The following is a 26,064-nucleotide window of genomic DNA, read 5'->3' on the forward strand; positions in this document are numbered from 1 at the left end:
AGGCTACCCCTCAAATCAGGCGTAAAACAGAACAGACCAACCCAATTATAAAAATACATCAACAACCGAGAATCTTCAACATTCAGAATTGGAAACTAAATATCCATCGTACCGGCTGATGTAAAACACCGAGCGCATTGTATGAAAGGGAAAAGGGTTTCCTGTTCCGGGTCAGTGGCGGCAGAGCCAGCACAACCGTGGGTGGTGACGCCACTTCCGGTTTCTCATCCTTTGTTCAGCGTGCTGAAGCGGAGGAAGGGTCCTTATACTGACTGCAGTTATCTTCATCTTCAGACCCCAAAACCCCCACCTCAGCCCCAAAGGGAGGAGCGGGCCTCAAATCGTTTGCACAGGTTTCTACTCAGGTACCTTCTGCTGCGTTTTAGAAAAAAGACTGATTCGGAAGGATGGGGCAGGGTAGACAGCTCAACTAAAAACCAGCCTTCTTGCCAGGGTGCTAGCTGCCTCAAAGAAATGTAAATGTTTGCAACTGGTTAGTCTGCGCATGTAAAGGCTGCTTGAATGCTGTATAGATGTTAACTGATACAGTTCACTTAAAGCTGCCTGAAGTGAAGGATTTGTTTTTTTGAGAGGTATCTAAGATGCCCAGAAATGAGCTGTGAAGAGTGTGCATTCAATGAACAGTTTTAAAACTGTTTGCACTGGGTGCAATAGGCATATTACAAAATCTACACTTTTTTTGTCTTTAACCTAAACCTATCCCACATTTTGTGGCACACAATCTTGTAATGCACTGTGAGAAGTCTGTTCACACTGCACTGCTTCTCACTGCACTATCCATGCATACTGCACTAATTGAAACCTGTGCACACTGCACTGCTTTTTACTGCACTATGGGGAATCTGTGCTCATGGCACTGCTTCTTACTGCAGTATGAGGGATCTATGCAGTTCTCTGCTTTTTTCTGCACTGCTGTTTACTGCACAGTAAGAAATCGGTGCATGCTGCACTGTACTATACACTGCACTATGTCTTACTACACTGAGAAAACTGTACAAGCTACTCTGCTTTTTACAGCACCATGAGAAATCTGCACACTGCAGTGCTTTATACTACACATTGAAAACTCTGTATACACTGTTTTTTACTACACTGTGAGTAATTGGTTCACTGCACTGCACTGTTTTTTTCTGTATGGTAGAAATATATGGGTTGCACTGCTTTCTACTCCGTTGACACAGCCAATGCACACTGTACTGCTGTTTAGTGTATCTGTGTACACACTATTACTTTTATTACGGTATTGCATTCTGCTGTTTACTGCACTATGAGCAATATGTGCATACGTCAGTGCTGTTTACTGCACTCTGAGAAGTCTGTACACTGCACTGCGTTTTACCGCACTAAGTAACCTTGCACTCTTTACTGCTTCTTACCACACTACAGGGGACAGACACAAAGTAAATTTGTACACTGCACTACTTGTTACCATGTTATGAGAAATCTGTGCACACTGCACCACATCTTACTACACTGTTCATTCTACACTGCTTTCTACAGCACTATGAGAAATCTTCACACTGCATTGCTTCATACTACACTGTGAAAAAGCTTTATACACTGCATCTTACTACACTGTGAGTAATCTGTTCACACTACTCTGTTTTTTTATGTATGGTAGAAATATATGGGTTGCATTGCTTTTTACTACATTGACAAAACTGTGCGCACTGCTGCTTAGTGTCTCTGTGTACACACTGTATTACTTTTATTACACTATGATAAAGTGTTGCATGCTGCTGTTTACTGTACTATGAGCAATATTTTAGTATGTCAGTGTGGTTTACTGCACTTTGAGAAAGCTCTACACTGCACTGTGTTTTACCACACTGAGAGCATGATTACGATTTTGGCAGACTGTTCTACTCGTCCACCGAACTTCCGATGGGGAGGTGGCCGCCATTGTGGTGACCACCAGATCGCCAGCACGACTATTCCTGGCGGTCCGACCGCAGCACAACCGCTGTAGTTATGATATGGCGTGCGGACCGCTGCATTGGCGGCAGTTCGACCACCATCCACGAACCTGGCGGTCATGAGTGTAGGAAAGTACCATCTTGCCTGGCATGTTACCCCCATATTTCACTGTATATATGTTGTTTTAGTTGTATGTGTCACTGGGACCCTGCCAGCCAGGGCCCCAGTGCTCATAAGTGTGCCCTGTATGTGTGACCTGTGTTACAACTAACTGTCTCACTGAGGCTCTGCTAATCAGAACCTCAGTGGTTATGCTCTCTCATTTCTTTTCAAATTGTCACTAACAGGCTAGTGACCAATTTTACCAATTTACATTGGCATACTGGAACACCCTTATAATTCCCTAGTATATGGTACTGAGGTACCCAGGGTATTGGGGTTCCAGGAGATCCCTATGGGCTGCAGCATTTCTTGTGCCACCCATAGGGAGCTCTGACAATTCTTACACAGTCCTGCCACTGCAGCCTGAGTGAAATAACGTCCATGTTATTTCACAGCCATTTACCACTGCACTTAAGTAACTTATAAGTCACCTATATGTCTAACCTTTACCTGGTAAAGGTTGGGTGCTAAGTTACTTAGTGTGTGGGCACCCTGGCACTAGCCAAGGTGCCCCCACATTGTTCAGGGCAAATTCCCCGGACTTTGTGAGTGCGGGGACACCATTACACGTGTGCACTACACATAGGTCACTACCTATGTATAGCTTCACAATGGTAACTCCGAACATGGCCATGTAACATGTCTAAGATCATGGAATTGCCCCCCCCCAATGCCATCCTGGTATTGGGGAGACAATCCCATGATTCCCCGGGTCTCTAGCACAGACCTGGGTACTGCCAAACTGCCTTTTCTGGGGTTTCACTGCAGCTGCTGCTGCTGCCAACCCCTCAGACAGGTTTCTTCCCTCCTGGGGTCCAGCCAGGCTTGGCCCAGGAAGTGTAGGAGGCTGGACTGGCTTGTAGTGAGTACCAAGGGGTACTTACACCTTGCACCAGGCCCAGTTATCCCTTATTAGTGTATAGGGTGTCTAGCAGCTTAGGCTGATAGATAATGGTAGCTTAGCAGAGCAGCTTAGGCTGAACTAGGAGACGAGTGAAGCTCCTACAGTACCACTAGTGTCATATGCACAATATCATAAGAAAACACAATACACAGATATACTAAAAATAAAGGTACTTTATTTTTATGACAATATGCCAAAAGTATCTCAGTGAGTACCCTCAGTATGAGGATAGCAAATATACACAAGATATATGTACACAATAGCAAAAATATGCAGTATAGTATTAGAAAACAGTGCAAACAATGTATAGTTACAATAGGATGCAATGGGGACACATAGGGATAGGGGCAACACAAACCATATACTCCAAAAGTGGAATGCGAACCACAAATGGACCCCAAACCTATGTGACCTTGTAGAGGGTCGCTGGGACTGTAAGAAAACAGTGAGGGTTAGAAAATTAGCCCACCCCAAGACCCTGAAAAGTGAGTGCAAAGTGCACTAAAGTTCCCCAAAGAGCACAGAAGTCGTGATAGCGGAATTCTGCAGGAAAGACACAAACCAGCAATGCAACAACCATGGATTTCCAGTCGAGGGTACCTGTGGAACAAGGGGACCAAGTCCAAAAGTCACAAGCAAGTCGGAGATGGGCAGGTGCCCAGGAAATGCCAGCTGTGGGTGCAAAGAAGCTGCTACTGGACAGTAGAAGCTGAGGATTCTGCAGGAACGACAAGGGCTAGGAACTTCCTCTTTGGAGGACGGATCCCTCACGCCGTGGAGAGTCGTGCAGAAGTGTTTTCCTGAAGAAAGACCGCAAACAAGCCTTGCTAGCTGCAAGTCGTGCGGTTAGGGTTTTTGGATGCTGCTGTGGCCCAGGAGGGACCAGGATGTCGCCAATTGTGTCAGGGGACAGAGGGGGCGCCCAGCAAGACAAGGAGCCCTCTCAGAAGCAGGCAGCATCAGCAGAAGTGCCGGAACAGGCACTACGAAGTGGAGTGAAACAGTGCTCACCCGAAGTCGCACAAAGGAGTCCCACGCCGCCGGAGGACAACTTAGGAGGTCGTGCAATGCAGGTTAGAGTGCTGTGGACCCAGGATTGGCTGTGCACAAAGGATTTCCGCCGGAAGTGCACAGAGGCCGGAGTAGCTGCAAAAGACGCGGTTCCCAGCAATGCAGTCTGGTGAGGGGAGGCAAGGACTTACCTCCACCAAACTTGGACTGAAGAGTCACTGGACTGTTGGTGTTGCTAGCCTATCCTCTCTCCTAGGTAGCCAAACCTCCTTTTCTGGCTATTTAGGGTCTCTGCTTTGGGGAATTCTTTAGATAACGAATGCAAGAGCTCATCAGAGTTCCTCTGCATCTCTCTCTTCACCTTCTGCCAAGGAATCGACTGCTGACCGCGCTGGAAGCCTGCAAAACTGCAACAACGTAGCAAAGACGACTACTGTGACCTTGTAACGCTGATCCTGCCGCCTTCTCGACTGTTTTCCTGGTGGTGCATGCTGTGGGGGTAGTCTGCCTCCTCTCTGCACTAGAAGCTCCGAAGAAATCTCCTGTGGGTCGACGGAATCTTCCCCCTGCAACCGCAGGCACCAAAGAACTGCTTCACCGGTCCTCTGGGTCTCCTCTCAGCACGACGAGCGGGGTCCCTTGAACTCAGCAACTCTGTCCAAGTGACTCCCACAGTCCAGTGACTCTTCAGTCCAAGTTTGGTGGAAGTAAGTCCTTGCCTCCCCACGCTAGACTGCATTGCTGGGTACCTCGTGATTTGCAGCTGCTCCGGCTCCTGTGCACTCTTCCAGGATTTCCTTTGTGCACAGCCAAGCCTGGGTCCCCGGCACTCTAACCTGCAGTGCACGACCTCCTGAGTTGTCCTCCGGCGTCGTGGGACCTTCCTTTGTGACTTCGGGTGAGCTCCGGTTCACTCCACTTTGTAGTGCCTGTTCCGGCACTTCTGCAGGTGCTGCTTGCTTCTGAGTGGGCTCCTTGTCTTGCTGGGCTCCTTGTCTTGCTGGGCGCCCCCTCTGTCTCCTCACTCAATTGGCGACATCCTGGTCCCTCCTGGGCCACAGCAGCATCCAAAAACCCTAACTGCGACCCTTGCAGCTAGCAAGGCTTGTTTGCGGTCTTTCTGCACGGAAACACCTCTGCACGACTCTTCACGACGTGGGACATCCATCCTCCAAAGGGGAAGTTTCTAGCCCTTGTCGTTCTTGCAGAGTCCACAGCTTCAACCATCCGGTGGCAGCTTCTTTGCACCCACAGCTGGCATTTCCTGGGCATCTGCCCACTTCCGACTTGCTCGTGACTTTTGGACTCGGTCCCCTTGTTCCACAGGTACTCTCGTCAGGAAATCCATCGTTGTTGCATTGCTGGTGTTGGTGTTCCTTGCAGAATTCCCCTATCACGATTTCTGTGCTCTCTGGGGAACTTAGGTGCACTTTGCACCCACTTTTCAGGGTCTTGGGGTGGGCTATTTTTCTAACCCTCACAGTTTTCTTACAGTCCCAGCGACCCTCTACGAGGTCACATAGGTTTGGGGTCCATTCGTGGTTCGCATTCCACTTCTAGAGTATATGGTATGTGTTGCCCCTATCCCTATGTGCCCCCATTGCATTATTTTGTGACTGTACATTGTTTGCACTGTTTTCTATTGCTATTACTGCATATTTTGGTATTGTGTACATATATCTTGTGTATATTTGCTATCCTCATACTGAGGGTACTCACTGAGATACTTTGGCATATTGTCATACAAATAAAGTACTTTTATTTTTAGTATATCTGTGTATTGTGTTTTCTTATGATATTGTGCATATGACACTAGTGGTACTGTAGGAGCTTCACTCGTCTCCTAGTTCAGCCTAAGCTGCTCTGCTAAGCTACCTTTTCTATCAGCCTAAGCTGCTAGACACCCCTCTACACTAATAAGGGATACCTGGGCCTGGTGCAAGGTGTAAGTACCCCTTGGTACCCACTACAAGCCAGTCCAGCCTCCTACAATGAGATCTCAAGGTTCGTAATGAGGCCCTAAGTAACCTGTGCACTCTGTGCTGCTTTTTACCACATTACAAAGGACAAACACAAATTAAATTTGTACACTGCACTGCTTGTTACCATATTATGAGAAATCTGTGCACACTGCACTGTTTTTAACTAAACTATGAGAAGTGTTTGTGTACTCTGCACTGCTTTTTGCTACACTGTGAGAAATCAGTGCATGCTGGTTGCTTTTACCTACACCAGCAGGGGAATTTACAGTGCACTGATGTTAGAAATGGGGTCTCTAGTTGGCAGTCGATTTGTACCATGTCCAAGTAAGGACCCTAACTCTAGTCAGGATAAGGGAGATATCCAGGTCAGAAAACCCCTGCTCACCCCCTTGTTAGCTTGGCACAAGCAGTCAGGCTTATCTCAGAAGCAATTTGTAAAGCATTTGCACATAACACACTATAATACAGTGAAAACACTACAAAAGGACACCACACCAGTTTTAGAAAAATAGCCAATATGTATCTGTGTAAAACAAGACCAAAACAAGAAAAATCCAACATACAGTAATAAAGACATGAATTTTGCAAGAATTAACTTAAAAATACAGTTTCTTGAAGTTGATAGCTCAGTCTGGGGCTATCACGGTGTTGTGAATAACAAATCCAACAGTTCAGGCCGGCCATGGCGTCGCAGGGCAGCTAGGGTGTTGTGTAGACCCGCAAAACAGTAGCTTGGAAATGCAGGGTGTCGTGATTCTTGCAATGAAATCCGGAGTGCAGCGCCACGGGCGTCTGTTCTGGAGTGCAGCGCCACGGGCGTCTGTTCTGGAGTGCAGCGCCACGGGCGTCTGTTCTGGAGTGCAGCGCCACGGGCGTCTGTTCTGGAGTGCAGCGCCACGGGCGTCTGTTCTGGAGTGCAGCGCCACGGGCGTCTGTTCTGGAGGGCAGCGCCACGGGCGTCTGTTCTGGAGGGCAGCGCCACGGGCGTCTGTTCTGGAGGGCTGCGCCACGGGCGTCTGTTCTGGAGGGCAGCGCCACAGGCGTCAGTTCCGGAGGTCAGTGCGGGGCTCGTTAGGCTCTTGAAGCCACTTCCGTTGCAAATCAAACTCTGGTCTGTTGACGGAGTCAGGAGCGCTAGCGTGGATGGCGTCGGGGCTGTGGTGCAAAGCAGTACGATGCAACATGCGGTGTCTCCAGGTCACGGTGCAGGCAGCGCTGGCATTGTTGCTGAAGCACTGTCGTCGATAGGCCCAAATCGGCGGCACGGGGTGAACACCGTGCGGGTCCCACGGGTCGTGGTGCAGACAGGGTCGTCTGTTGAGGCTGGAGTCTATGGCGTTGGCATCGGGGGTGCGGGACGGTGTGTTATGTACCTCACGGGCAGTGTCTTCAAGGCATGGTGCAGGCAGCGGCATTAGGGTCAGCATGGAGCGGCGTCGACGGGGATGCCAAGGCTGCGGTGTGAGCAAGGTGACGCAGAGTGGGAGCCCACAGGTCACGGTGTAAGCAGCGGCTTGTTGACGGTGTCAAGTGGCGTCGTTTGTGAGACCAGGGTTGCGGTACGACGTGGGGCACGGTTCCTTGTGGAGTCATCAGTGGTTTTTCTTCTGTTGCATCACAAAACACACAGTTCCCGGTGCTGTAGGCAGATGAAACTGAAGTCTTTGATATCCCTGAGACTTCCAACAGAAGGCAAGCTCTACTTCTAGCCCTTGGAGAAACTTCACAGGCAGGATACACAGCAAAGTCCAGTTTTTGCCCTCTTTAAGGCAGAAGCAGCAACTGCAGGCCAACCCAGCAAAGGGGCAGTACTCCTCCTCCAGCTCTTCTCATTGGCAGAGGTTCCTCTTGATCCAGAAGTGTTCTGAAAGTTTGGGGTTTTGGGTCCACTACTTATACTCATTTCTGCCTTTGAAGTAGGCAAACTTCAAATGAAAGTCTCTGTTGTTCACAAGATCCTGCCTTGCCCAGGCCTGGCTCCAGACACACTCCAGGGGGTTGGAGACTGCATTGTGTAAGGACAGGCACAGCACCTTCTGGTCTAAGTGTTAGCTCCGCCCTCCCCACTCTAGCCAAGGAGACTCATCAGGATTTGCAGGCTACACCCCAGCTCCATTTGTGTCACTGTGTAGAGGGAATGCACAACAGCCCAACTGTCAGTCTGACCAAGATGTGGAAAAGAAAGGCAGGCAGAGGCACAGAATGGTTAAGCAAGAAAATGCCCACTTTCTAAAAGTGGCATTTTCAAACTATAAATTTAAAAACCAGCTTTACCACAAGGTGTATTTTTAACTTCAAACTCCATTTCTCTATCTGCTCCCAATGGGAAACTGCACTTAAAAGATGTTTAAAGGCATTCCCCATGTTAACCTATGAACAAGATAGTCCTTACAATAGTGAAAAAAGAATTTGGCAGTATTTCACTCTCAGATCATGTAAAACACATCAGTACATAGCCTACATTTAACATACACTGCACCCTGCCCAGGGCACTACCTAGGGCCTACATTTGGAGTGCCTTACATGTGCAAGAAGGGAAGGGTCAAATTGGCAGTTTAAAACTGCACACACAGACACTTCAGTAGCAGGTCTGAGACATGTTTACAGGGCTACTCATGTGGGTGGCACAATGAGTGCTGCAGGCCCACTAGTAGCATCTGATTTGAAGGCCCTAGGCACCTCTGGTGCATTTTGCTAGGCACTTACCAGTAAATCAGATATGCCAATCATGGAAAAGCCAATCACCAATACAATTTACATGGGGAGCACCTGCACTCAAGCGCTGATCTCCAGTGGTAACGTGCAAAGAGACCATAAACCAGCAAAAACAAATCAGAAAAAATAGGAGGAGGACGGCAAAAAAGTGTGGGGATAACCCTGCAAAAAAGGGCATTTCCAAAAACTGACTTTTTCCAACACAATAAGGGAGATCTTTCAGAAGAAAAAATTTATGCATGCTGCATACATTTTTAAAACACCAAGATATGTTATACTAAAAAAGTAACCTGTATACAGTGCACTGATTTTTAGTCACTTTAGAAGTGTAGCTTACAAAAGAGGAAGTATGTGCGCACCACACCACTTATGAAATCTATGCACTTCAGTCTGCTTTTTATTCACACTCTGGTGACATTTACAGAGGACATCTGTTCACGAATTCCTGCGTTTACTACACAATGTAAATAAATGAATTTCTCGAAAGTACTCCAGTACCAAAAGGTATTTTGATGTTAAATCAGGATAAATCCTGAGAAGAGCAAATAATTAAGTGAAGAAAAGGTTTACTCAAAGGTCTCTGCACCGTGCCTTCCTGCACAGGCCCTGTTCTACAGAGCACGGGGAGAGGGTCACTGTAGGACACACGCATAGCACCCAACCACCCATGTACTCCAACCCCTCCACCCCCGGAAATGGGGCATACCATCTGGTGCGCAATGACTTGGTATGACATGCTGGGCTTGTGTTTAAGAACACCATAGGAGCAAGTCAGCACACAGGCGTGTTATGGCTGGCTGGACCCATAGTTCAGAACACCATAGGTGCAACTGTGTGTACACAGGCTTGCTATGGCAGGCTGGACTCGTTTAAGAACACCATAGGTGCAAGTGGGCACACACAGGCCTACTATGACAGGCTGATCTCATATTTGAGAACACCATAGATGCATGTTGGCACACACAGTTCTGTCATGACAGGCTGGCATCATGTTTTAGAACACCATAGGTGCAAGGAGGCACACAGGCCTGCTATGACAGGCTGGTCTCATACTTGAGAACACCATAGATGCATGTTGGCACACACAGGCCTGTTATGACATGCTCGAATCATGTTTTAGAACACCATAGGTGCAAGTGAGCACAGGCCTGCTATGACAGGCTCAGCACGTTTGCACACGTGTCCACTGGTGCTCTATACACTGGCCAGTGCCACTTCATAACATATGTAGGAGAGGTGAGCACACTTTCACTCTGTACTTTCAGTGGGAAAGGCAGGGATGTGGAATTTAATAAAATATCTACTTCTGCATGTGACAGACTGCTTCTTACGCCTACTTGTCCTGTAAAACATCTACTTGTCTCTTTGGTGCCATGTAGTGCGGCAACAAATTATGGCAGCAATATCATTATGTAAGATCTCTGATAATAGCCTCTCTGAATATGCCAGGGCTAATACTATAGTAAGGATTGAATACTTGCAATTTCAATCCCTGTTGTAGCAATTTACTTATTTTGCCACTTTTCCATAGATCTACATACTAGAGCTGGAGGAAGCTGCAAGCAGTTCTGATTTGGGTTACTAAATAGGGCTGAAATGCCTTTGAGTCTCCTCACTTGCATGTTTTAAGGATTTTCACCAGCTCTTCTCTAATCTTTTCCCATAATGAGAAAGGTTGGAAATTTACTTGTGACAGTGGCAGAAGTAGAAGTTCTTCCAGGGTTGGGAAAAAAGTGGTTGCGCGGAAGGTGAACTTGTAAACGCTCAATAGATTTTCACATGAGCAAATCTACACATGCATATTTGCTTGTGCTAAAATACAATCCAAAAACATTTTCTAGGAGTATGATTTCTTACTTCTGTAAGGTCTTGTGAATTCATGAAAGCCACAGATTCAAAGACATATACCATGGGTGCACTTTTTGTGACTTTCTTTCAGAATTGGGTCCCTAATTAGGTCTGGCGGTAACAAAGACATTTTGTTTTTATTCAACTTCTATTTCTTTCTTTACCTATTGGCTGGCTTTACTGTGAGTGATTGCATTCTGTCCTTCCACCAGGAGCATATTGGCACACAAAGTAGTTTTGTTCAGTGCCAGGAACTACTGTGGCAAGCAGTGGTATAATGAAACTGGAGGGCGCCCTCCTGCAAAGAACATTTTTTTTTTTTTTTACTGTAACCACTGTCAGTAGTGCAGTGTGACCTTAAAAAGTTTATTCACAGTGCTCACCCTAATAATGAAGGCTTTTCATTAATGAACCATAAATACAAGTTTGAAAAGCATTAACTTATGGATACACATATTACCTCAACTATAGGCAGTTCCCTTCTCTGTAAACTGGCAGCCAAAGGGTTTGTGCTGCAGGGGGTTGTGCCTACTTGTCCCAAGGACAAAATAAACATGGGCCCTTGACCCCAAACAATATGTCCCGGTGTCAGGCGATAGGAATTTCTCACCCCTGGAAAGCGTTCAGGGTCGTAAGGCCACTGGATGGAGGATCAGCAAAAACCTATGGAAAGAGCCAGTCCCGTAAGTAGGAGAATCTCATATGGGGATTTTTCACTACTGGGCATGGGACACCCGTGTGTACCTGCCCAGCTTTCTGTCTACCATCTGCTCTGCCCTTCAGGGGGTGTTCTAGGGGTAGCGGAGGGCCCCTTAGAATTGGCTAAGAACCTAAGCACAAACGCAACTGTGCCTCCACAGCCTGCATTGTCAGGCCAGATACATGCTTGACAGGCTAGTCAGGTGGGTGGCACACTCAGTGCAACATCCCACTAGTAGCCAGGGCCGTACCCACCCCAGGTATGTGGTGTACCTTTTTACAGGGCACTCTTGTGTACAGCACCTGAACCAGTCATAGAAGCACCCATTCCTAGCATGTGTAGGAAGGGTGCGCACACTTTCCCACTGCACTACATTGTGCCTTATTGACGGCAAAAAACATTTTTGCATTTAGCCAATGTTTGTTTTAGATTGATGAGTGCTGGCAGCTTTCCCAAAAAACACCTTGACAGAACAAATAAAAATTGCTAAAGGTCTGGGTGCCAACCCCAGACCTATTGGCTTTGTACTGCTTGTTTTTTTAAATGCATTTGACAGGCTGATTTGGGTAACTAAATAGGGGAGGTTTTCCCACGGAACATAAGCTTGAGCTTGGCAGGGTCTAGCATTGCATATGTGTTTTTGAGCTACCAATATAAATTGTTCTGCCTCACTGAAGGGCCTCCTGTACTGCCGCAGTAAAGCCAGGGAGTATAGCCAGCTTTTGACCATGATATTGTAGTTCCCCCCCTTTTCCCTGGCCAGCCTGAGAACGGCATCATGGTCTTTGTTATTAAAGTGTTTATCAATTACTGGTCTTGTGGTTGCCTCCAGTGTCTACGTCTGTTTAAGGTGGTATGGGCTCACTCTACCACCAGCCCTTTGGAGAACTGGTATCTACCAAACAAATCGAAGAGTAGAGTCTTTACAAAAATCCTTTATACTACCCATGACTGTTATTTCTAACACTCCAGTAATCCTTACGTTATTTCTCCTTGATCTGGCTCTCAGGACTTCATTCATGGCTTTTGTGATCAAATGACGTTTTCTAAATGACGTATGGACTCATTTGGGGTGTTGGTACCATCTTCTAGATTTGAGGTTGTCTGTTCAATTGCCCCAATTCTGGTGGTGTATTTGCTCAGTCTTTCTTTCATTTGATTAATTCTTATGTCTTAGATTGTGTCCGTTTTAGCATCACTGTTTTCTAGGCTTCTTTTCATTATCATTGATAAATATTTGACATTACAGTTAGGTGAATTCTGATTGACTTCAGTGCTCTCCTTCAGTTTTGAAGGCTAGGCGTCCTACACTTCCTTTATTATCAAAGGGTAGGTTACTATGCTTCCATATGGACTTTCCCATTTTAGCAGGTAGTGTCAAAACGAGAAAAGGGGTAGATAAGCAAAAGGTCATAATATTTGGAACCCTGCTGTCTAAAAGGGTACCAGAGGCAAGAAGGGCCTGGCCCAACGCCTATATTATACCAAGGTAACCTATGTATACTGAGATCTAACTAGACCGCATCACTCCTTTCCCTGTAAATCTGGGCTGTTCTTTAGGAGGAGAATAGGTGATAGTACTTTCTTCAGTGGGGAAATAGTTCAAAGGCATGTCCGCTTGTGCCACTCAATAGCCATGATTGATTGATGATATTGGCTAATCTGCCTTGTAAAAGCTGCACTCACAGAGGCACCTTACAAGTGTTCCAACATGCAGTAGGGCAGGCTGCAAGAGGACACAGTGGAAACCTCCACTTCAGCAGCAACCTAGGCCCAGGACATCCACCAGATCCAGATATTTCAGCCGTGAACCATGCAAGCCCTGCAACCCATAAGGCACACTCGTCCTGAGACAAAGCACTGGGCCAGAAGTCAGTCCTCTAACCTTACTCCATCTGGCAGCACCTTCCTATGGATCTCTGGAGGTGCAGGCGCACTGTGCAGTCCTCTTTGAGGCCATATGGAGCGAGAGCCTGAAGGACTACTTGCGCAGTAACAGCCTGTAAAACCAGCACAGCAGCCAGTGCACAGGTTGGGTAGACCAGGCTGCCAGCAGACGGCCCACACTTCTCAGCAGGTTTGGTCAATAAATGATACGGATCAGATGTTGGCCTTCACCCTTTCTAGGAAGTCGTCTCCTCTGCAGATCAAAACACCTGAGAGGAACCTCAAATCAGGTTACTAAACATTGACTTATCTGTCTTCCAAAGACTCTCACTGTCTGGATTATGTATCAGAATGTAAATTACCTTTCATGGCTGCTCCTTAAAGGCACATGCATGTTTGTCTTAAACTCTGTATTTCTGAAAATTGGCCACAACTCCTATCAAAGATGACAGTCTCTCCTTCTTTGAAAGTCACACCCCTGCAACCTAAGAATACATAAGTCACCGTAAGCACATCGGCTAACCCCACTAACTATATGCATGAATTCACATAATATTCCACTCTCCCCTGCCATTAATTTAATCTACCACAAATAAACTGACATAAATGCATGAAATTGTTTCCTTGAGTGCACAAGACTAATCACCGTAACAAGGGACAAACCACTCTTTCTGCCTTTGAAGTTGGCAAACTTCAAAGCAAAGTCTCAAATGTTTGCAAGATCCTTCCTTGTCCAGGCCAGGCCCAAGACACAAACCAGGGGGTTGGTGACTGCATTATGTGAGGAAAGGCACAGTCCTTTCAGGTGTAATTGACCAGTCCTCCCTCCACTCTAGTCCAGATGGCTCATCAGGATGTGCAGGCTACACCCCAACTCCCTTTGTGTCACTGCTTAGAGGAGAGGTGTGAACAGCCCAACTGTCAATCTGACCCAGATGGGGAATCCACTAACAGGCACAGAATGGTTTAAGCGAGAACATTTCTCTTTCTAAAGGTGGCATTTTCAAACTCACAGTCTAAAAACCAACTTCACTAAAAGATGTATTTTTAAATTGTGAGGTCAGAGACCTCAAACTCCAAATTTCTATCTTCCCTCAAAGGGAATCTGCGCTTTAAAGTTACTTAAAGGCAGTCCCCATGTTAACCTATGAGGGAGATAGGCCTTGCAACAGTGAAACCCGAATTTGGCAGTATTTCACTGTTAGGACATGTAAAACACACCAGTACATGTCCTACCTTTTTAATACACTGCACACTGCCCATGGGGCTACCTAGGGCCTACCTTAGGGGTGCCTTACGTGCACCAAAAGGGAAGGTTTGGGCCTGGCAAGTGGGTACACTTGCCAAGTCGAACTGGCAGTTTAAAACTGCACACACAGACACTGCAGTGGCAGGTCTGAACCATTTTTACAGGGCTACTTATGTGGGTGCACAATCAGTGCTGCAGGCCCACTATTAGCATTTGAATTACAGGCCCTTGGCACCTCTGGTGCACTCTACCAGGGACTTACCAGTAAATAAAATATGCCAATTTTGGATAAACCAATCAACAATGCAATTTACCGAGGGAGCACTTGCACTTTAGCACTGATTAGCAATTGTAAAGTGCACAGAGACAATAAACCAGCAAAAACAGCCCTGAAAAAATAGGAGGAAGAAGGCAAACAGTTTGGGGATAACCCTGCAAAAAGGGCCATTTCCAACAAAGTAAAAAAACAAAACAATAAACAGCTGCTGTACAGGAACTGAGGGTCGAATAATAGACCACAAAGGCCATATTAATCTTGGCCTGATTGTAAACCTGGTCTCTCTCTCTCTCTCTCTCTCTCTCCAACCCGGGGGTGTGATCAGAGTGACATCAGCTACGCAGTTAAAATCTCCTTCAAGTAACATAGTAATTATGTATTCAGGAGAGGAGGTATTAGGGTGGATCAGAAGGAGATGTACATTGGAGGCATAAATATTCACAAAGGCTAGAACTTTGCCATCCAATTTGCCTGCTAATATCACATAGCGACCTTCTGGGTCTATGATCTCTCTCTCTCTGAGAGAAAAACAGGGACCCAAGAGTATCCAAACCAGGAACAACCCCCCCCGTGGTGGCGCAGATTTTCTCCCTCCATCGCTAGGGCCTCCTCTTTTGTTTAAGTGAGTCTCACAAAGGAGTTCTGTTTAAGGTATCTGTGAGGTATACTGTAGATATATCACCTGCGGTCTCCATGCCCCCTCCCCCACGCCCCCACCCCAGTTGCTGTTTCAGGATTATCTAATTGGAGCACTCCAGATCTGTGGCAATGTGATATGCTGTGATAGATGATACGCCATAGGATATTTTTCCATATTTGGGAGTCTCAGTCTGCCTGAAATAGCTTCTTGGAGTTCCAATATGGTTCAAAAACAGGATGGTTCCTTATTCACTGCAACACTTGGGCTAATATAATGACCATAAAGTAATGAGCAGCTCAGGCACCAATATATTTGTTTGGAAGTCATATTAAATTGTGTCAAACTAAATATATAAGAATAACTCATAATTGCAGGATGCAGATTACCCCCAGGCTCTTCGGGAGCATATTTTAGACTACTTTGCCTTTAATCTGGGATCCGTACCGTCCCCAGGTACGATCTGGGCGGCCTGCAAGGCCACACTCCGGGGACATGCCAAGCACCTCCTTCAAGTGCGAGAGCGTGCTTGCCTTCAGAAAGTGTCGGCCCTGGAGGCCAGAGCGATGTGCCTGGAGGGCCAGCTAAACAACACCATTTCTCCATCGGCGACGCAGCAACTAATCGTAGTGAGGGAAGAGATACGACACACCACCATGGAGGCAGCCAAACATATGTGGCGTGCTTCAGTTGCCCGCCTATACGGTTGGGAGGACAAAAATGGCAAGCTTCTCCACTGGCTCGCCACTTGACCAATGGCGAACAGAATTGTGCCGGAGATTATTGACGACTCTGGCGCCCCCTCCAGGACCCCCCATGAAATGGCACAGAGCTTTGCCACTTACTATAGGGAACTTTATGAGGAGCGGCCTAGACCCCGGGTTGAGAGAGAGGCCCCTTTGCTGCAAGAGGTGTCCTTTCCGATGATCTCGGCAGGGGAACGGCAGGACCTTGACGAGCTGCTAGACCTGCAGGTCGCGGAGGCCATTTCGGGGCTGGCCGCTAGGAAGACGCCAGGCCCCGATGGCTTTCCGGCGGAGCTCTACCAAAAGTTTTGTGATATCCTTACCCCCACCTGCTCACCATGTATGAGGAGGCCGAAAGAAAGGGGTGCCTTCCCCCTGATCTAGATCTGGCTACCATAGTGGTAATCCCGAAGACCAGCCCCCCGCAGTACTGTGTGGATTACCGCCCTAGCTCGCTGCTTAATACCGAACTAAAAATACTATCAACCATCCTGGCCAAAATGCTGAAAAAAGTAATACCCTCCTTAATTCATCTGGACCAATGCGGCTTCATGCCGACTAGGAGTACCCGACACTGTATAAGGCAATTACATGTGGCCTTGGCCCACCGTCGCCTACTGACCCCCCAGCTAGCGCTCCTCCTCCAGGACTTCGAGAAGGCCTTCGATACAGTGGACTGGACCTACCTTCAGCAAGTGCTGTTAAAAGTGGGGCTCGGGTCACGATTTAGAGCGCTAGTACGACTCCTATACTTTAATCCAACGGCCCGGGTGCAAGTGAATGGAGTGATGTCCGACTGGTTCCCTATTCGTCGGGGCACACGCCAGGGATGCCCTCTATCCCTGCTTCTGTTCGCCTTGGCAATAGAGCTCCTGGCGAAGCTTATCCGGGAGGACCCCCTAGTCGAGGGCTGGTCCTGGCCTACCGGAGAAGAGGACCGTATTGCTCTATATGCGGACGACGTGCTTTTGTTCTTGGCTAATCCAGCCCGTAGCAGTCCTAGGGTGATGCGCCTGCTAGAGCTATTCGCAGAGGCTTCCGGCCTGGTGCTTAACCCCAGTAGATCGCTCCTGATCCCACTCCACCCCGCCAGGGACTGTTATGATTGGCAAAGTACAATCCCAATTCGTCATAATAGTTTCTGCTACCTGGGCGTGCATATTGCACTCTTGCCTGAATTGGCCTGGTCCCTCAACGTAGGACCCCTGACACGGAAGGTTAAAGAGGCCCTTTCAGAGATGGCGGCCCCTACCTCTTAATATCTTAGGCCGGATTGCACTCTACAAAATGATGGTGTTCCCCCGATACCTCTACTTGCTCCAGAACTACCCCACCCTATCCCCAGGAAATGGTTCAAAGAAGCAGGGACTATAGCTCGACAGTTCCTGTGGTACAACTCCCGCCCCCGTGTGGCATTTTGCTTTTGCCAGGGTGTCGTATATGAGGATGGGCTGGGGATGTCCAATCTTTACCACTATTACCTTGCAATGCAACTATTGGTGATCAACGATTGGTTGGGAGGTGGCTGGTCGGATCCGGCCTACCGGCGGGAGCTGCCAACACTCAGCTTTTCAGGGTTGATGAGGCTGCTATACAGCAACCCATTGCCACGCACACTCCCAGAAGTGACGAAGGTGGTGCTGATGGGGTGGAGGGCGACACTGGCGGCGACGGGATGGCGATATCGTCTCACACAACAGACCCCACTGTGGCAGGGCAAGTGGCTCAAAGACGTCTCAGCACTGGAGGCGTTCCATAAATGGGACCTCATTGGCATATCACGGCTTGGAGATGTTTGGGCTGGTACTCACATGCGATCATTCCGGGACCTTCAGCAGCAATTCTCCCTGGCCCCCTCCCAATTCCATAAATATTTGCAACTCCGCCATGCACTGCACGTACACATTCGGACCGGGACAATCCTTCCCGAGTTTAGCTCTGTAGAGGCCAAGACGCTGATGGGTCACTTGGGCAAAGGCGGAGTGTCATGCATATATCGTACATTGTCAACCCACACTTCAAGGCCCCTAGATGAACTCCGTGCGCGATGGGAGCGCTGGGTGGGTCCATTGGACGATAACGATTGGAGAGCTGCTCTGATGGCCCCCACGGACGTTGACCATGACCTCCCGACTTCGGGTCATACAAACTTATTATCTTCACGCGGCATACCTCTCCCCAGCGAGACTCCATAAAATGGGCCTCCTGCCCCAGGCTGACTGTCCGCGCTGCGCAGCCCCAGACTTCTTTCATATGGTGTGGACTTGTATGCACATTGTATCCTATTGGCAAACAGTGGTGGCCGAGATTGCTGGGGTTTTGCACGAAGAGCTAGATGTTGCCCCAATACACATCCTTTCGGGAGTCCTTGACGGGGTGGGTTCAAATAGAGCAGATCGGACATTTATCGGAACGGCCTACTTGGTGGCTAAGAGAGATATTGGTGCAGGCTGGAAATCAGAGATGGCCCCAGCAGTGGGGAAGCGGCGCAGAGGAGTGGACTGGTGCGCTCAACAAGAGAAGCTTGTGTACGAAGCAAGGGGCTGTCCCCGTAAACATGATAGGGTGTGGGGGAAATGGATGGGGGCGTGGGGAGGGGACAATACCGATACGAGGTAATATACACTTGTCTAATGCGCTGTCTTGGCTCCATATATGTGTATTTCGACCAAGAGACTTCGTTTTGTTATGTGCAATTGTCTGACAGGATGCCTGTTTTTACGAGTCCCCTCTGCGACCTGTTGGTTTTGTGGTTTTATACTGTTGCTATATATAAACTAAATAAAAACGTTTATAAAAAAAAAAAAGAATAACTCATAAATATAATAATTTATCCTAGTACACAACTCTGTGTGCATTTATTTTTGTATTTATACATTTGGGGATATTTATGTGGTTCCATGCATCAGATGGCCTGGAGGTCTCCGACGCTACAGTACTTCTCTGCGTTGGATGGCTCCCGGCCGAAATGTGAGGTAAATGTGTTTTTCGGACAAATTTTGAGATTTGCACAAGATTCTGAGTAACAGAACCTGGTGAGAGCCACACAAGTTACCCCATCCTGGATTCCCCTGGGCGCCTAGTATTAATGTAAATGTTTGCCAGGTTTCCCTAAATGCCGACTGAGGAATGGCCCAAAAACCACAGCCACCCACTTTGCAAAAAACAGGTCAGTTTGCATGGAAAACTTTAATGTATCCATGTTGCATTTTGGGCCATTTCATGTTGCTGACACTAGGCCTACCCACACAAATCATGAGACATTGGGGAACACAGAATAGTAGAACAAGTGTTATTACCAATTGTCTTTTCTGCATTTGCGTCTTCCAAATGTAAGACACCGTGTAAGCAAGAAGTCATTTCGAGAAATGCCCTCTATTTCACATGCTAGTATGTGTAACCCCAAATTCAAAGATATGCAAATAACCACTGCTTCTAAACTCCATATCTTGTGCCCATTTCGGGAATACATATGCTTCCTTGATATCTATTTTTTGCTCTCAAGTTAATTACTGTAGACCTGGTACACAATGAAAAACCATTGCAAGGTGCAGCTCAGTTATTGGCTCTGAGTACCTAGAGCTGTTTGTGAACCGACAAGCCCTATATATCCCCTCAACCAGAAGGGTCGAGCCGAACTAACGGCATATTGCTTTTGAAAATCTGCCATAGTTAGAAGAATTTACAGATGAAAACGTAGACACAAATGGCAGTTTTTTTTTTTTTTCAACTCCATTTCAATATTTTTTTTATCCCAACTTTTTCTTTCTTTAAGAAAACTTTGAAGGATCTTCACAAATGACCTCTTTTTGAATTCAGAATTTTGTCTCCTTTTCAGAAATGTATAGCTTTCTGAGATCCACCATTGGTTTCGCACCCATTTCACCCACTAACAGGAAGGAGTTTCAAAACAACAAAGATAAGAACAATGGGCTATGTCCCAGTAAAATGCCAAAACCATGTTGAAAAATTTGGTTTTCTGAATCAAGTCTGCCTGTTCCTGAAAGCTGGGAAGATGATGATTTTAGTCTTGCAGACCAATTGTTGATGCCATTTGCAGGGAAAACACCAGCTGCTTTCTTGCGCAGCACTTTACCCTCATTTTTCCCAAAAACCCATTAAGCTGTATTTTGGCTAATTTCTCGGTCCCCTCCAGGTGAATCCACAAACCCTGTGTACCTTTAGAATCCACAGGATGTGGACAAAAGATTTGGGGGCCTAATCATGAACTTCTGCAAATAGACAAAAAAAGCACTGGGTGGTGGGGGGGCACAAGGGTTAATAGTGCAAAATTAACAAAATGAGCAAAATGATTATTTACAAACAAATTGACATATAATCACAAAAGCACATGTATTTTATGGTCATTTCTTGCCTGACACGCCCAAAAGTGGAACAGCTAGCAAAACAGACTGTAGCCCAGCTCAGCCTCCTGGTCCAGCCCGGTAGCTCCCACCTCGGTGGTTAATACCTACAAAATAAAAATAGCGAAAAAATATTTAAAAAAACTAAAACTACAAAGTAAATAAAATGAATAAGCTGCTACTCTATAGCATATTGTGGGAGTAGTGTATGAATCCAGGCATCTTTCTGATCCATCTCTTACTCCAAGAGCGGTTCTTGTTTTAACACAATCTTGACCATATGCATTTACTTAAAGCTGTAACTATTATAAGAGTGGTATTCAACCTCTGTTTTATACTAAGTTTCTCTATGAACTCTGGTAAGTTACCACCCTTGCTGAAATAAATAAGATGTGGCATGTTAAACAAAACTTTTATTTAAATATCTGTGTATGGTTAAATGTGTGTGTGCATAAGATTCATAGAAGGTAATGAAGAAATGTTTTTACAATCAATAAAAAAATGTGTATGCACATTCCATTATGTTCTTATTTAAGTAATATTAAATCTCTTTACATCCGGCAGAAAACAATCCTTGAATATACAAAATGTTTGACTAATGAAGGTAATCCTGTAATTCTGCAAAAACACATTTCGAAATATTGAGTTCCAGTATTCAGGAGAACATCAGTGCAGTCAGAGACAGACGAACCAGAACATAAACTGAAAGATCCTGGAAGAAGCATCAAGGGTAATTCAGTGGTGCTCTGAGTCTAAGCTGTGCACCTCCATGCCCCAAGACGAAGATGTGATCTCTAGAAAATCAAGGCAACACTGACAAACCAGCTCCTGTGCAAGCGAGCCCGATTTCATATTTGATTGTCTGATTGGTACCGTGTGATTACAACACTGCTTTCCTTTCTAAAGCGATATCAGACCACCATTCAGTGCTAGAGATGTATTGTAAACTGTTTCAGGCGATTCCATAGCACCCAGAGAAAATCACAATAAGGTGGAGCCAGACAACTGAAGGTTAAAGGAAAGAGGAGTTCTGCTATCTAACATACACAGTACTGTCCCAATTTGCACTGACGAGAAGGAGGATGGATCTTTACCTGTAATCGTGCAGTACCATTATCCAGTCTAAAGAAAGAATCACCCACAAAGAAACCTTATACACACTGAGTGTAGCAAGTATTTGGTGGCCATTGCACTTTAATGTTAAATTGGAAAGAAATCGTGCAAAATTCCATAAACATACAGGTTATGTGGTAGTAACACAAGTGTTTTATCAACCATGTTGGCCCATCAGGAAGCACTGTCATGGGATGTAAACAAATATATACCTGACCCAGAGATGCTAATTAAGAGAGAAGTATCAGAGACATGCAGTGAGCGCTTTAGTTTGTCATCAATATTAAAATGCCATCAGCAAACCCACACAGGGGAAAAACTGTTCAAATGCACTGAATGTGTAAAGACTTTTATTCAGTTATCAATCCTACAAAGACATCAGCGAACACACGCAAGGAAAAAAACATACCATTGCACTGAATGTGTGAAGAGCTTCAGTCAGTTATCAAATCTAAAAACACATCAGCGAATACACACAGGGGAAAAACCCTACCATTGTAATAAGTGTGTAAAGAGCTTCAGTCAATTATCAAATCTCCAAAGACATCACCAAACACACACAGGGGAAAAACCATACAAATGCAGTGAATGTGGAAGCGGTTTTTGTGATTCCTCAAAACTCAGAAGTCATCAGCGAACACACACAGGGGAAAAGCCATACAAGTGCAGTGAATGTGTGAAAAGCTTTAGTCAATCTGCATATCTAAGACGGCATCGGGTAACACACACTGGGGAAAAACCATATCATTGCAGTGAATGTGGAAGTAGTTTTAGGGATTCATCGACATTAAGGAATCATCAGCGAACACACACAGGGGAAAAACCATTCAAGTGCAGCGAATGTGTGAAGAGCTTTAGGAGAGTATTAGACTTAAAGCACCATCACACAACACACACTGGGGAAAAACCATATAATTGCAGTGAATGTGTGAAGAGGTTTAGTCGATTATCACACCTAAAACAGCATCAGAGAAAACACACGGGGGAAAAACCATTCAAGTGCAATGAATGTGAGAAGAGCTTTATATATTTATCAAACCTAAAACATCATCGGAAAACACACTGGAAAAATAATTCAAGTGTACTGAATGTGGAAGTAATTTTAGGTAATCCTCACCATTAATGTATCATCAGCAAAAACACACAGGGAAGAAGACACAATCAAATTCAGTGAATGTGCGAAGAGCTTTTATTGCTTATCAAACCTACATAGACATCAGATCAGCAAGCGCACACGGGGGAAAAGCCATATCATTGCAGTGAATGTGTGAAAAGCTTTCGTCAATTTTCAAACCTACAAAGACATAGCAAACACACATAGTCACTGAACACACATAGAAATAGAAATAGACATAGATGCAGTGAATTTGGTAAGTATTTAAGTACATCAACAATAATACTGACCAATCTATGGACATACATCGAAGCAAAAAAGTGCAGTTACTGTGAGATGAAGGAACTATAGAAAATTATAAAAATATAAATATATGGGGCATTCAAATACCAGCTGATAAAAAGCAGATGATAGAAGACTGAACTAGTAAGAAAGAAGAAAAACACACATATTTCAAAAATTATAAGTGTATGTTCCCATCTGTTGATCATTTCCCTACATTTAAGAAAAAGCATGAAATATCAGGGAGCTTATTTGGAAACTAGCACAATATGGATTATAAGGAAAGAAACATTGTTGGTTTTTATGTTGTGACATAGTTTTAATTAAAGAAACTCCAAGCACAACTGATCACACTGCCTGTAAAATCATTATGAACAATGCTTGAACTAACAAGGGTATTTCAGCTAATTTTAGAGATTAGTGATAAAACATATAAGCCCAACACACTCAAACCAATTTAACAAGCTCTCACTGGAGAACATTCATAGGTGTTTATGGTGTTTGCTCATTTTATGCAACATTGATGATTCTGTGACAGCGGCCAGAGTACAGTGTCCAAAAGCAGGAGAAGTGAAAGTAGGAAAATGTGAGCTGTAGCTCTCTGGGTCAATCCTTGCAGTTTATGACATTTACACCTAACATCCTGATCTGGGAGAAACAATACTTCTTTCCGTCATCATTCAATCAAATCCTAGGAGGCAGAGCAGCAGAAACATTTAGTTGTGAATAGGTTTCTGAAGGATTGATGGTTAGGCAATGATTGAATCTTGAGCAGTAAAGAATTGCAGGACTTAGAGGCTAGAATGCAGAGCTATTGACTCTCTGCTTTATAGTTCGGGACTCTTGACCTGGAAAAGAAATCTGGATTCAGAAGAGTAAGAACATGGATGGTATTTAATTTCTGGCACAAACGATATTCTGGTTCTGTGTCTACAATAAAAAAGGAACCCTCATTTTATATAAACCCCACTGGTGAATGCTGCCTGCTGAGCAAACAGAGCTGCAGCTGTGTGACAGGCAGGCTGAGCACAAGGCTTCACTTTAGAAGAGTACGGGATCAATAATGAAAGTCACATAGCTGTGTCATAGCCAGCCTGAGCACAAGGCTTCTGTGCAGGAGAGTGAGGGATGAACAAAAGTCACAGAGCCTCACATTGTGTGACAGCCAGGCAGAGCACGAAGTGAACAAAATCACCATTTTACATTCTTGGAGGACAGTTGTAGATGGCAGGTGGCTAATGGAGCCAACTTTTGAAATGATTGTTTCACAAAGGACACGAAAAAGGAGATTTATTTCACTAAAATATTATAAATCTAGAACCAATCCTGATGGTTTTAAATGTACACAATAATTACTAGATTGGACGTGTTAAAAATAAATGTGAGGTTTTTGATTTGTAATAAAACAAAAGAAAATTGGATTTATGATATTTTACTGCTTTTTGGTTAGAAATTAGATTTCTCCCTCATACTAACAAGATAATTTGTCCTGTCAGCAGGGGGGGGCACATGTGCATTAGAGAGGGGGGGTGTCCTAATTTCCTTTACATATTCACTCCAATGCTTCGTAAGTCAGGGCACAATAACTAAAATTTAAGTGATTGAATACAATTATTAGGATGAGGCTGAGTCATTTGATAATTTTAGAGAACCAAAATATTTGACAAAAAGAATTGGGACATGAAAATGATTGTATTTGCTTTTTTTATGGGTCTACCTTTCTATGCCCCTGGTTCTTTTTAAAACAGATGCTAGGCGAAATGTTTATAAAGCTGGTGTGAGATACAGTATACTAGGTCTACATCCAGTAGAGTGGGCCAAGGTCACTTTCAGAACTTGGAAATGTAACCTTTAGTTGAAGCTAACTGCTAAAAAGAGCATAGCACATCTAGGAAGCCAGAGTTCTGTCCACCCTGGCATTTCTTGTATGGAAGGTTTTATGAACCAATGAAATTCAATGACATTCCTAGCAACTGGCGACCTGTCCTGTATGACATGGTGGGTGTTCAAAGAGAGCAGACTTCTCAACCTAGGCTGAATCGATAGACTTAACATTTGATCGGCTCTGAGCACGGGCGGTCAGAGAGCCCATCACAACCTAGGCTGAGGCCACTGGGGATGTTCCAAATAACTTAAAATGTAGTTTAGTTGATCAACAAGACAACTGTCCCTAGCTTTCACTGCAGTGCACAGAATAAGGAGGTCATCAATTTCTGTGACACCTAGTTGCTGACACCAAGGTCACAGATAAAAGAATAACAGAACATGGTTTGCCAACCATTATGCGCTGAGCTACATTTTCAATGTATGGAAACAATGTATGGCATCTGACTCATTGCAGAAAAGAATATAAATTGTACATCACTATTGAAAAGAACATAATCAAACATTGAAATCACACTGTACTAATAAAAAACATGGCCTCATTACGTATTTGTAACTGAATTACATTGAACAAGTGTTGAAAAATATACTCAATCGAGAATCCTCTTCCGTGGTGCTGCAATTAGATTTTAATGTAAACCCAGCAGCCTAACAATGACATCTCAAACATTAAAGATTTTTTGTATAATCGGTGCAATTTGATGACAACATTTCAGCCAACATTTCAGCCAACACGTGTTTCGTCAAGGGAAAACTTCTTTGGTTTCCCAAGCGACTTCTTCAGGGCTTTCGTTAAACCAGTCACACAACTTATGATTAGCCAACTGCCATCGATGATGAATTATCAAGTTCAGCGATCTCACGCCAAATATCACGCCGTGGACCGCTCTAATTGACTTCCACGGCGTGATATTTGGCGTGAGAAGAAGGGAAAAGAAGTTTTCCCTTGACGAAACACGTGTTGGCTGAAATGTTGTCATCAAATTGCAGCGATAATACAAATAATCTTTAATGTTTGAGATGTCATTATTAGGCTGCTGGGTTTACATTAAAATCTAATTGCAGCACCACGGAAGAGGATTCTCGATTGAGTATATTTTTCAACACTTGTTCAATGTAATTCAGTTACAAATATGTAATGAGGCCATGTTTTTTATTAGTACAGTGTGATTTCAATGTTTGATTATGTTCTTTTCAATAGTGATGTACAATTTATATTCTTTTCTGCAATGAGTCAGATGCCATACATTG

At 45.1% G+C, this 26,064-nt stretch overlaps 1 protein-coding gene across 1 annotated transcript; it reads left to right on the forward strand.

Annotated features, from left to right (window-relative positions):
- Positions 1-209: 209 nt before the first annotated feature.
- On the forward strand, positions 210-25,504 carry LOC138287381 (oocyte zinc finger protein XlCOF6-like). Its single transcript, XM_069227767.1, has 2 exons — positions 210-365; positions 20,985-25,504. The coding sequence occupies exon 2, from the start codon at positions 21,697-21,699 to the stop codon at positions 22,654-22,656; it is 960 nt and encodes a 319-aa protein (XP_069083868.1). The 5' UTR covers positions 210-365; positions 20,985-21,696; the 3' UTR covers positions 22,657-25,504.
- The last annotated feature ends 560 nt before the right edge of the window (positions 25,505-26,064 follow it).

This window comes from Pleurodeles waltl, chromosome 4_1, assembly GCF_031143425.1.
Source record: "Pleurodeles waltl isolate 20211129_DDA chromosome 4_1, aPleWal1.hap1.20221129, whole genome shotgun sequence".
Taxonomy (NCBI): Eukaryota; Metazoa; Chordata; class Amphibia; order Caudata; family Salamandridae; genus Pleurodeles; species Pleurodeles waltl.